At 47.2% G+C, this 12,586-nt stretch overlaps 1 protein-coding gene across 5 annotated transcripts in view; it reads right to left on the bottom strand.

Moving 5' to 3' along the window:
* Positions 1-12,586, bottom strand: part of LIMK2 (LIM domain kinase 2) — a 32,314-nt gene that overhangs the window by 6,517 nt on the left and 13,211 nt on the right. For 3 of the 5 annotated variants that reach the window (XM_074554435.1, XM_074554439.1, XM_074554437.1), the window contains 11 exons: positions 10,506-10,641; positions 9,132-9,241; positions 8,708-8,896; positions 8,205-8,310; positions 6,683-6,879; positions 5,809-5,995; positions 3,372-3,458; positions 2,505-2,636; positions 2,203-2,259; positions 1,964-2,029; positions 996-1,170 (listed from right to left, as the gene is read on the bottom strand). In XM_074554435.1, the coding sequence (XP_074410536.1) occupies positions 996-1,170; positions 1,964-2,029; positions 2,203-2,259; positions 2,505-2,636; positions 3,372-3,458; positions 5,809-5,995; positions 6,683-6,879; positions 8,205-8,310; positions 8,708-8,896; positions 9,132-9,241; positions 10,506-10,641 (1,442 nt within the window). Of the gene's footprint in view, positions 1-995; positions 1,171-1,963; positions 2,030-2,202; positions 2,260-2,504; positions 2,637-3,371; positions 3,481-4,991; positions 5,009-5,808; positions 5,996-6,682; positions 6,880-8,204; positions 8,311-8,707; positions 8,897-9,131; positions 9,242-10,505; positions 10,642-12,586 lie in introns of all 5 variants that reach the window. The other 2 variants (XM_074554438.1, XM_074554436.1) reach the window with 1 other exon arrangement.

The following is a 12,586-nucleotide window of genomic DNA, read 5'->3' as shown; positions in this document are numbered from 1 at the left end:
TGCAGTGACTGCAGAGATAATAAATTACACACCGGCAGCACTTTGATCCTGGGAGAGCTGGCAGGCTCCAGCACGCCATGCTCTGCTTACAGACACACCCCTCCCAAGGCAAGAGCTGCTGAGCAGCCTTGCTTTCAGAGCTGATGTCAGACTATGCTTTTGCTGTTCTCTTGACAAATGCCAGGACTGAGACAGACTCTGAGAAGCAGCCTCAGACTTCTTTACTGCTGGAGATCTTGAGAAAAGGCAAACAGAACAGCACACAAGAAAGCAACATAGAAAACTGAGCTGGGGGAGAGAAGCCCAGTCCTTCCTTCCCCAGCAGACTGTGCTGGACAGTGCTGATATCCCAGCCAGCCAAGGTGCCCAACCTGGTCAGAGAGACCTGCTCTTTAGGAGGAAATTGTATCCACTGTATTTCACCCTCACCTCAACTCCTGCAGGGGCAGCTTTTCCTCTAAGAGTCACAGCTCAACCTTAATGCAGCTGAGGGCTGCATGTCAAAACCCAGATTTCCCTGCACTTGGACAACTCCCACCTGAATCCTGAGGCTTCAGCAAACCTGGCAGCACATGGCCTCTCCCTAGATCTGTGCAACAGCATAAACCTCATCCCAGAATGTAACGATTCCCTCTTTCAAGGGGCAGGTCCAAAGCACGAGGCTATAACAGAAATTGATCTTGGGTTCAGTTTTATCTCAGGCCTCTTTTGTCTTTCCTTTTATTTGGATTGCAGCAAGTTTACTTCTGTTGCCCTCCTGAAGAATCCTGCTGTCAAGCCAGAAACAGAACCTGGGCTGGTACAAAGGCTCACCAGGGCAGGCAGTGCAGGACTGCAGCTGTGACCTCTGTGTGTACAGAAAAGCTTCCACAACAGCAGGTCTAAAACCACGGGCTCTAAAAGTTTCTCTGGGGCACAGAAACTTCCAGTAATCCTGCCATCTCTGTACCTTGTCACAGGCTGTCTCCTTGCCTCTCCCCGTGCTGGACTCTTACCATTGAGCATCTCTGGGGCCATCCAGTAGGGGTTCCCCACCACGGTGTAGCGCTTCTTCCTGTCGCTCTTGCGCAGGGTTCGTTTCTTGGCCGACGGCTTCTCCAGGGTCGGCTTCTTCCTCTCCTCCACAATCAGCCGGGACAGACCGAAGTCAGCCACCACCACTGTCTTATCCTGCACAGGGGGTTCAGGACAGGCCACTGATCGCTCCCAGCCCCTTTCAGGAGCAGAGAGGCTGCAATTCCTGTTCACTACCAGCTATAGTAAGGCAACTATCCGGGTTTCCAGCAGCCACATGAGCATAGCAAGATGTCCAGACAGTGTAAGAGACCCAGTTCATGCCCCCAGCTCATCACTTGCTCCCTTCATGATCTTATTTCCTCTTATTTCCTGTGTGGTTGCTAGCACTTATACCATCACTTTGGCTACATTTGCCAGGGGACCTTCCCTTTTAGATCTTCCTCTTATACCTGGTCAGGAATTAACTTGGACTTTCATCCTGGGTTGTCTGAAGCCAAGTGAAGAAGGGCAGGCTTGAGGAAATGAAACTACACAAAAATCTTGTGAGCCAGCTTTTTAAAAAATGAGAGACACGTGCACACACCTACACACTTGTCTGAATCCTGAGTGCCAATAAAAAGTCACTGAGTGGTTAAAAGAACAGAAACAGCTGCAGAGAACACCTCAGAGTTGAGATAAAGAACAGAGCTGTACTAATTCTCAGAAAGTGACTCTTACAGGAACTGCTACCAGAGGAAGGGTGGCAAGAGAACAGAACACAGAAACAGTGAAAGCTGGATCAGTCTAGAAAACCCTGTGTGAGAATAAAGCTCCTTTGCCTGGGGCACAAAGCCTCTCTGAAATCAGTTCCACCCTGACAAAAGAGGGAACATCATGTGGAGAAAACCAAGGGAGGAAGATGCCAAGGAGAGAAGCAGCATGCTGTGGGAACTGAGGTGTAACTCACCAGCTTGATCAGGCAATTGTGTGAATTCAGGTCTCTGTGAATGATGCACATGGAGTGCAAGTAAGCCTGGAACAGAAGGAGAAAAGCTGGTGTTAGGGGTTCCCAGATGAGCATTTACAGACTCCACAACGCAGTTCCAGCAGTCAGGCAGTGCCCACAGCCCCTCATACACCACCCTCCTGAAGCCACTAACCCTGCCCCCAGAGTTTGCTCTGTTACAAAGCAGCAGTCCCACTCACCATTCCAGAGGCAATCCCTTTGGCAAAGCTGACCTTCTGCTGCCAGGGGAATGGGTCCTGAAAGACAAATCCTCAATGATCAGGGACCATCTTACCAGCCAGCTGACAGCAGTTCCTTCACAAGAGGGACTCTCTTACAGCACTCAGAGACACGATACAGCCCCAGAAAGAAGAGGCTTCCTGCCTCAAGCTCACCCACAGCTATGAAGCAGCTTTACTGCACAGCTCCAAAGAAGACCAATAACGAGTACATGAGGCTGGCACAGCCAGGCTCCCTGAGTACACACTGAGTTCACACTCACTGCATTGCGCAGGAAGTCCTTCAGCGTGCCCCCCTCGATGTACTCGGTGAGGAGATTGAGCTTCTTGTCCTTGTACAGCACACCAATGAACTTCAGCACGTTGGGGTGGTCCAGGCTGCGCATCACCTTCACCTGCAGGCACAGACACCCCAAAGGGAGGATTCACATCAAAAAGGGAATGGAACAAGTGCTGACAGATCCATTCTGTGGTGAAAAGCACTCCAGAGCTCAAAGTCCTGTTCAGGGATCACAGAGATCACTCAAACCCCAACCTTAAGGCAGTCAATGAACTGTTGCCCCTTCGTTTTCATGCTGTGCAATTAACCTGATCTTAGTCTTTAAGGAGAGCACTCTTGAGTTTGGCTAACATTTCAGAGGGCAAAACTCTCCAGAGCAGCTATTGGGTCTGTGCTGTTAGGGTCACAACAGCAGTGCCAGGTGTTTAGGGAGCTGCCTTTAAGCTAAATCTGACTTTGAAAAACATGGTAGGCAGCCACCAAGAAAATAGTTTTGCTTAAATACAGCATGAGTCTTAAATATGTTACAGATATTGGCCCTCATCCTTTGTACTTATGCACAAGGCTCAAGGGATAAATCCTTTATGTACTGCACAGCTCAATTTGCCTCTGACTGAAGCTGCTCTTATCACTGAAAAATTAATGAACTGAAGCAATGTCTATTGCCCAGTGTGAGTCACACTTCACTGCAGCAAACATTCAGCTCATGTCAGCTTTTCCCTGAGCAATGTCTCCCTCCTCAGCACCTTCATTCCTGCCAGGCTGCTGGCACGATCTGTCTCTCTCTGGAGAAGATGGGAGAGTTCTACCACACTACTGGCTCAGAAGCTGTTTGAAATGCTGCTCCTACCTCTGTCAAGAAAGTCTTCTGTGTTTCCTCATCACAGCGAATCAGCTCCTTCATCACCATCACCTTTCCTGTTGCTTTGTGAGTCACCTGGTGGAAACAAAACCCACAACTACAGGCAAGGTTCAAGAACACACAGCTCCAATGCTCCTGCAGCTTCTGAAGAAGTGCAACATTCCCCTCCATCCAGAGAAGAATAGAGATGGGAGGAAATTCAGGGATCTGTTGAAAACCACATGAAACTTCTCCTTTTGGAATTCACCGAAGGTGCCGTGTGTGAAACAGAAACTACCTAAAGCTGACACAGGATCAAGCCAAGATCCAGAGCTAAAGGCTCCAGTTTGGGTAGCACAGGGCTGAGTGTGCACACAGGCTGCCAAAGCCTCCACACTGCTGCACGCCTCCAAGTTCCCTTATGGAACACATTTGTCCAGCAGGATGCTCACATTTTGTGCACCAACTGCATTCTGTGTCAGCAAAAGAATCAATGTTCACTTGCATCAGAAAGCAAACCAAACAACCCAAAACTGCATTATAAATGCTTTGGCTTTATGGGGAATCTGAATCTCATCCACGTGCAAGTGGAACTGGAGTGCACAGGCTGTTCAGTGAAGGCAGGAAGCAGTTAATTTTACCTTGCTCCTTTGGAGCAGTGTGTCTCAACATGCAAGGAATGAAGGAATGTCCTAGAATAGTGGAAAACACAAAGAAATCCATCATAATAATAAGGTAATAAATTTCCTGGCTCTTAACATGGAAAGCATTTCCAGTTCCTCAAGAACTGTTTGCCTATCTCCAACTAGTTCCTGGCATTTTGCTGTATTATGAAGGTTTTTTGTAACCAGCTCAGGCTTGCTTGCACAGGGTGCAGGAGTGAGTAGAAAGAGTCCAAATTCCAATGAGCACATTTTCCTGGAAATCCTCTCCTCTTCATTTGCTTAACTTGGACAGCTCTGGCTCTCCAAGATCTGCAGCAAACTAAACAACCACCTTGCTTCTCTGATCAGAAGAGAATTATGTGACCAGATACAGTACTTGCTGCATCACACCCAGTCAATCTGAAGCCTAAGAAAAATGTCACTTTTTTTTTTTTTAATGGTAAGAGGCAAAAAAGTCCTTTAGAAAACCTCCAGAACTAAAATCCAGAACACATGACCCAGTTATAGTATTTAGGAAGCTTATGAGCTCTTGCAAACACTGTGACACACCAGTTCTGTTTGGAGCCATGGATATAACAAAGCTGACACAGGTGGAATGTGAGTGCATGGAATAACACAACAGAAGCAAGAGTACAATGTTCTTCTGCTCCCATCTGAAATCAAGCATCCATACACAAGTAATGAGCCAGGGAACACTGCATGTTTCAGCCAGGGACATCTAATATCCAGTGATAAAGGGAAGTGAAGAGACAATGGCAAGGCTAAGTGGAATTCTTAAGCTGACATACCAGCAAAACTAAAACAAGTGTCACATGAAACTCCATGGGGGCAAATTTAACTCCCAGAGCATGCACCAGAACAGGACAGCTATGGGGCAATTTGAGCAGAAAAGAAATGCCTTTGTGCCAGTAACTGCTGGGACACAGATGACAAAAGCATGCAACAGAGCAAAGGTTTCACTTACCTGCACCTGTTATTTCTCTATGAGCAGAGAAGAAGAGAAATATGCTCATTAGTATGGATCAAGCATTGGGTTTGTAGTGCTGGCTCATCACCTCCCACGGAAGCATGAGATGAACATGGTGGCTGGACACCTCAAATTTATACCAGTGAAAGGGGAGAAGTCCCATCCCCTGGTGGTGAGTGCAGTCTGAGTACTGAGGAACTCACAGAACCTTAACAAGGCAGAGGAAGGTGCCCCTGGTGCTGTCAGGAATGTTGGGATAGGAACTGCTGGAGTACCCTCAGTCAGATCACAGTTTAAATGCCAGAGAATGCCATTGACTGAGATTAGAATTGTGAGAGTCATGCAAGACCTGACACCACCCCCAGAATGACAAGCCATTTAGGCTGTGCCAGGGGTTCAGACATGGTCACTACATCAGCCTAGCAAACCCCTGAACACACCACACTAAGGGTGGGTAAGAAATGCTGGGGAGCTGAACACACATCAGAGGAAAGATGCTCATAAGAGGAAGTGTGGCCTGTTCCCTGTGCTCCCCACCTCACCCTGCTGTGACACTCTGGAGGGCTAACCCTGACTCACAAGATGAATATGTACAGCCAAGGCTGACACTCAAAGGGGACAAAGTCAAAAACATCTGCACTCGGACACACTCACGGTCAGGGAAGGAAACAGAAATGGGTCTCAGAGAAAACCAGGGAAGATCCAAGACTGAGCCCTCTCAGCAAGGCAAAACCACCAAGCCTGTGGTGGAGGATGCCAAGACAGGCAGACATTGCTATACTCAAATTAATGAATGTTTGAGGACCTCCCTCACCTTGATTGCTTGTCCAAAAAATCCTTTTCCTAGAACTTCACCGTGGATCAGGTCACAGGGCCGGAAGATTTGCTGGGAGCAGCTGGAAGAGGAGCGCAGGGACTCAGAACGACTGATGTCACGGCTCAGGAGGAGCGGTTCCTTTGGAGAGCTGGGGCCAGGGGACTTAGAAATGCTGTTACTTCTCCTGGAAAACAAGGATGACAGGAAGGTCAGGGAAGCTGCTGGGTAACCTTTGGTCCAGCATATCCCATCATTCACCCCTAAGGACCAGCTTCTAATGTGCTCCAGTGCTTTTACTATCTGCAAACCCAGATGCTCTCCCAGCACTGTGGAAACTCCTTATGAATCCAGAGCAGCTTCCAAGTCAGAGCTGCCTAACAGCAGCAACAAGCTCTCCTGCACTGGCAGTCTGAGGTAGAGCTCTGAGAACAGGGGGAGGAAGCTGTGAAGACACATCACTTGCTATCTCTAAATAAAGTACTGGTAAAAGATTAAATGAGCAACGGAGTGCTCCACTCTCACCAAGACTTCTTCCCAAGTCCCAGGTCTCAGCCAGATTCCCCTTCCCCATGTTCTTCCCCAGTCATCTAAGGCTGGTAAAAACCTGACCTTTACATTTACTGACTCTGAAACTTAGTAGCTTTTCTCTGTTAACAGTAGAGCTCCTTATTTTTATTACTGAACGTTTGTCATCCTGAAAGGGAACGGAGAGAGTGTACACCAACAGCAGAATCCCAAGCTCTCCATGACTTCTGCACTGGTTTACCCACGGCTGACATCAGAGATAAGCCCTGTCCCAGTCACTGCAGTCACAAGGCTGAGCTGCCCAGGCAGGCAGCACAGGGCAGGGGCTGTGCTTCCCAGCCTTTACCTGAGGGAGCGCCGTCGCAGCGTCCCCTCCAGGTTCTCCTTGATGTCCAGAGGCGAGAGGGAGCGAGGGGAGATGGGCGCCTTCATGTGGCCGGGAAGGCGCGAGTCCAGGCGGAGCCTGTCCAGGCGCTGCGACACCGGGTCGTGCTCTATCAGCAGCTGCAGCGTCTGGCTTGTCTTGCGAATCAGTTCCTCCACCTGAAACCAAACCAAGGGCAGCATAGCAGAGGCAGGAGGAATGCAAGCTACAGGAGACAGAGGAGACACAGGGAATGCCCCTCAGGAACCAGAGGAGAGAGTTCAGTGAGATCACTCCATAGTTGTGGTTTAGTTGTGTGCACCACAACTGTCTACCAGACAAGTCAGGCTGGCAACACACAACTTCCTTATGCTAGCCAATACTTCTTTCTGCTCAGCTACAAGTAACCTATATAAAAAAAGATGTGGACAGGCTGGAGAGGGTCCAGAGAGGGGCCACAAAGATGACTGAAGTGCTGTGAAGCTGCCACGTGAGGAAAGGCTGAGAGAACTGGGTGTGTTCAGCCTTGAGAAGATTTAGGGGAGACCTTATCACCATGTTCCAGTATTTAAAGAGTGGCTACAAGGAAGATGAAGACTCCCTTTTCACAAGGAGTTACATGGAAGATACAAGAGGTAATGGTACAAAATAATCCTGGAAAGATTCCAGGTAGACACAAAGACATTTTTTTAAAAAAAAACAATCAGCCCTTGGAATAACCTCCCCAGCAAAGTAGTGGATTCCCCAACACTGGACACATTTATGTTTCAGCTGGACATAGTGCTCTAGATACTGCTTTTGTCAAGAAATATTGCACCAGATGATCCTTGAGGTGCTTTCCAGTCTGGTATTTTATGACTCTATTAAATACTTTTCTTTCTCTGAGAAGTGTTCAAAAACTACACAAGTTTCCACTTTGAACAGTGCTGCAATAAACAGCTTTGCAGAAGCTGCATGGAGATCTGAGAGATGGCTTGTGCTCCTCATGTTCTCTTTAGTGCCAACAGTAAATAAAACCCTTGGGAAGTGAAGGTAATGGTGTTCCCTTTACACTCCTGCAGCATCCCCTGATATCTGGAGAAAGCATTTATTTGTAAATAAAGATAGCAAATAGATTTTTTGCAATGGGAAATGTCCCCAGGATCAGCTGGGTCCCTGTGTATTAGCACTGCCTCTAAAAGGATCAGAACTGTGCACTTTACCAGCAGGACATGGGAGAGTCTTCACAGCCTCTCTGTCCTCTGTCACAGCCCTAGACTTTTCTCATTACCTTCCTTCACATTTGAATGCCACAAAATCAGCACTGAATCCTAACTGCATTCCCATCTGTTACATTTTCCTCTCCAGCTGGAAGGCAAAGCTTTGCCTTCATGTTTATTCCTCCTGTCAGCACAGCACCGGCAGTGTACACACACTGTGTGCAGGGTGGGAGAACAGTGTCAGGAAAGAGAAAAGGTGTAGGAAGGCAGAGGAGAAGGAGGCTTCAGAACAGAGCTGTACCCACCTCCTCCACCTGTAAGGTACGGATGGGAGCTCCGTTGATCTCCAGGATCCGGTCTGCAGGGTGGATGGCATTTCGGACATCTGGGCTGATGTGCATCCTGTTAACCCTACAGATGGCAATTACAGTCTCTATGTGAAGTCAGTTCAGCCAAAATTATCAAAAATATGCTCCCCTTCATAATGGTATTTTGAAATAAACCAGTGCTAATCTACCATTAGACCAAGTGCTCAGGTCTGAGCTGGTTTGGAGAGAGATCTTCATATCACCAGTGGGAAAATTTTAGTCCAAATTTTTGTTTTGTGCTCACTGAAGGAGACAGCACTGAGAGATACAATTATCAGCTAAGGTTGTCACAGGACTGAAATGAAGACCAAACACAAATGACTATTAGCAAACCTACATCCCTGTAATGCCAAGATTCCCTCAGGAAAACAGTGCTGCAGGATTTTTACCAGCTCCCTCTGCATGGACACATACATTGCACAAAACCTGGTCATACTCACTCTTTCACCTGGACACCAGTGGCATAGCTGGAGCAGCCACCTTCAACAGACACAGAGAATCCCCTCTTGCCATCCGTGGCTGCTGGCATGGAGATGAGGGTCAGTGTGTAAGGCAGCTGCTCACGCAGAGACTCAGTCGAGTGTTTTTCTATCATCGGTGTCAGCACAATCTGGTTATGGCATTTTCCACTGGAAGAAGTGAAGAAAGGCATTATGTCCCATCCCTCCCTGCCAAACTCACACGTCTGAGTTCTCTCACTGACCACAGGCCGTAGTTTCAGTGTTTACACCACTCCTTCCTCCCTCCCTCCAAGGCAGCTTCCTGGCATTCCTCAGAGCAGCACTGGCTGAAGCACTCTGAGCCAGCTGAGCACGGCTTACACTCAGCAGGAAGCAGCTCTGTGGCAAATGCAGCTCCTCTTACCAGTACAGAGTGGAATGTTGCACCAGTGCATAAGTGTCCCCATCCTCAATGATCACTTTGCAGCTCATACAAGCAAAGCACTCAGGGTGATACTTGTATTCGCCAGCCACCTACAGACAGAAAAGGGAGTAGCTTAGGAGGGCCAGAACCCAGCAGCAGATGCAGCTCCTGTTTTCCTCTCCAATCAATGTGTTCACTCACATCTCTAAGGCAAGTGGCAGGTTTTTACTGAAGAGTTATATTAGTCCATTCTCCATTTCCTGAACCCCATCCATGGCACCTTGTTTGCAGAACTCCAAAACAAACATTATCAACCCTCTAAGCAAAGCTCATGTCCCAGGAACCTCTGCTGTGTTTGGCAGCTGCTCAACTATCAAAAACAGTTGATAGTCTGCTGCAGACTAGTAAACAAGGTATTAAACCTTCCTGTTCAGTTGCTCTTGGCACGATAATTAATGTTACGCCTGAATTAATAAAGCTGAAAGGGCTTTTTTTTTGGCAGACAGGCAGAGCACAAATTCAGATATTTAACCAGCCAGTTGACAGGAAAAAAAAGCACAAACTGAGACAAAAAAATTCCTTTAAAGAATATTTTTATTAATTCGTCTATTTTCTATTTCCCTTATGAGAACTTCATTTAGTGACATTATTATGCAAGGATTTTTGCAGGCAATGAGAAATTTCCTGCACATTTCTCAGTATTTTCTTTTGAGGTAGCAATAATATTACTGAGTACCATCCTGCTTTTTTTAGGCTCTAGAAAAATAATGGTGTTGTTTTAATCTTGGCAGTTTTAAAGTTTAAATATTTGCTAGGCTGTGACAGGAGGGGAACATTTAGGTGAGCCCATATTGTGCAGGAAGAGTTCAGTGCATCAAAGCAGTTGGGGCTAACATTGCTTCAAGACACTGTCAGCCTGAAAAAGCACTCTGGCCACAACCAGATGGGACTTGGATGGCAATTTCCCACAGCCAGAACGTGCTGCTCACCCTGAGCTGAGAGCTGGGACTCCACAGTGCAGTGGAAAATCACCCCTGGAGACACCGGGGCACTGAGCTACAGAAACTGAACAGATCTCCCCTGAATCCCCTTTCTGCTTTGCAGGTCTGTATTTTTCAGCACTTGATTTGTTCATATGCTTCAGATCCTCACATCTCCCTCCTTTAAAAGCTACCCCCATTCAAAATTCATTTTTATATAGAAGATGCCCACACAAGCTTCATTTCTAATCTTTGGTTAGACATTAGAGTAACAAGGAGATTATTACCCTCAGTTTATTTGGTTATCTGAATACCTAAGATAGCTCCCAGCTAAGTTTGAGGAGATGAAGGCAGGCATGTCCTGCCTCCAGCAGGAACCCTGCCAAGGCCTTACCATCACAGGCCCAGTCATCAGCAGAGAGCAGCCATGGCAAGATTCCCCAAACTTCCCCCAGTAGTCTTTGTGACAGTACAGCTTCCCATCTTTCTCATAGTACCAGTTAGTGAGGGGATCCTGGCATTCAGAGCACCTTGAAGGAAACAAAAGAGCAAAGTTCCAGTTGGCAGCAAGTGACAAATCAACAGTCCTTTCCTGCATGGAGAACACAGACATTCAGCAGCAGCTCAGCACCAGGTAGGTCTGACAGCTATGGATGTACTAAACCCTTCTGCCAGCTATGAATGTGCTAAACCCTTCCACTTCCCAGGGCTCTTTGAACTGAAAATTAGCACCAAACCCAAGGTCTGTAAGGACAGGTGGATTCAACCAGTACAAAGAAAAAGAAGCTTCCAAATTTTAAAACAAATCCCACACACTGAAACCCACATTTATAAATTTTGCTTTGTAAATTTTGCTTCTCTGCTTTCTTCCTTTTTCTGGATGCAAGTTTCCAGCTGCAGAGCTGCCCAGCACAGCAAGAGCCCTGCTCTGTTTGTGCTTAGTGTTTCTATAGCATCCCCCTTGTGCCAGGACCTGCCTCCTCAGCCAGGTCAGAAGCAGGACTGAGAAACAGGATTCACTTCCCTTTGAAATGCAAAGTCAGTTTTGCACCAACCTTTCTGGAAAGTTTTTCTATTGTTCTGTAGGAAGGCCTCTCCCAAAAGGTAAACTGCAGCATTCTGCATTTGAGGGAGAGTTTTCAAAGCAGCTCATCCCCTGAGCTCTATACATTACTGCATCCACCAATTAACTGTGATTAAAACCCACCTCTCCCAGCTGATTGCTCTCCCTTCTGCTGATCACAGTGCATGGGAAAATAAACACCACAAGAAACCCAAATAAAAAATCCCTAAATAAAACTAATTCTCTGATTTCATAAAGAGAATCCCCAAATCCTTCACATATCTGTCAGCCTCTATTTCAACAAGAAACCATTATTAATCATATATCTACATCCTTTCAAGAAACAAACTCTCCCCTCCCCCCCAAAAAAAGTAAGGAAAAAAATGCAGCAATTCTACTGCAGATACCTTTTAGCAACTCACAAGCAGAACCCAGGCTTGCTGAATACAAAATTATCCTGCCTCAGCAAGATGCATTGGGCAAGGGAGTTTAACTTCAGCAGCACGGAGGTGTGACTTACTGAGAGATAAGGCACAGACAGCAGTTGCATCAGTAAGGATTATTCCATTAGCCCTGGGCTGCATGTTCTCAGACTTTAAAAGGAAAATAAGTCTGGCACTGGCCATTTCTGAGTGCAGAATCCAGGTCAGTCACCAAGAACTGGTTCAAAGAAACACCTGGAGGATCAGTCCATCGACACAAATGTGAGAAGAAGATTTTCTTCTGTCTCCTCCCCCACACCTGTCTCAGTCACTGCAGTGGGATGGGAGTTCAGGTGGGTGCCCCTCCAGGCAGCTGAGCAGCACCCAGCGTGCTGGTGCCACTGGAGGAGCACTTCTTGCATGCTCCCAGGGCTAAGAGGAGAGCTACAAGTGACTTCACCCCTCACGAGCTTCCTAAAAGCTGATTTGTGCCAAAGACATTCCTTGTAAACTCCAGCAGCTTGTAATGAGCACAATGATATGTGAGGCTGGTCATGCTCCAAGAGAACACAGAGAGAGTTATTTGCTCCATCTCAAGAGACTGCAAAGTGACAAGGTAAAGCTGCTTGTAAGCAGCCCGTGGCTTTAGGGAAAAGCACACCTCATGGAGTATTCAGAGCTGCACCCTCCCCTCAGGAAGATTGCTCCTTAAGATCTATTTGGCTTCCACAGTGTTTGCTCTCCCAGCTGAGGAGCATCAAATCCTGTCCCCCCTCCAAGTGATGGGAAGGAACTCCAGCACATGCAACAGGCCCTGCCAATTTTGTATGAAGCACAGGGAACAGTAATTTAAGATTGCTTTACATGGTACATACATCACTAGAGCCCCAGCCTGGGGGCACTGTCATGGTTACACCCTGCTCCTGGTATGCAAGAGACCCAGAAGGCATCCCAGTGCATTCTGCCTTCAACCACTGGCCTTTGGCTTCC

The sequence above is a fragment of the Zonotrichia albicollis genome, chromosome 18 (assembly GCF_047830755.1).
Source record: "Zonotrichia albicollis isolate bZonAlb1 chromosome 18, bZonAlb1.hap1, whole genome shotgun sequence".
Taxonomy (NCBI): Eukaryota; Metazoa; Chordata; class Aves; order Passeriformes; family Passerellidae; genus Zonotrichia; species Zonotrichia albicollis.
Note: the sequence above shows the minus strand (reverse complement) of the source record. Positions and strands in the feature narration are given on the sequence as shown.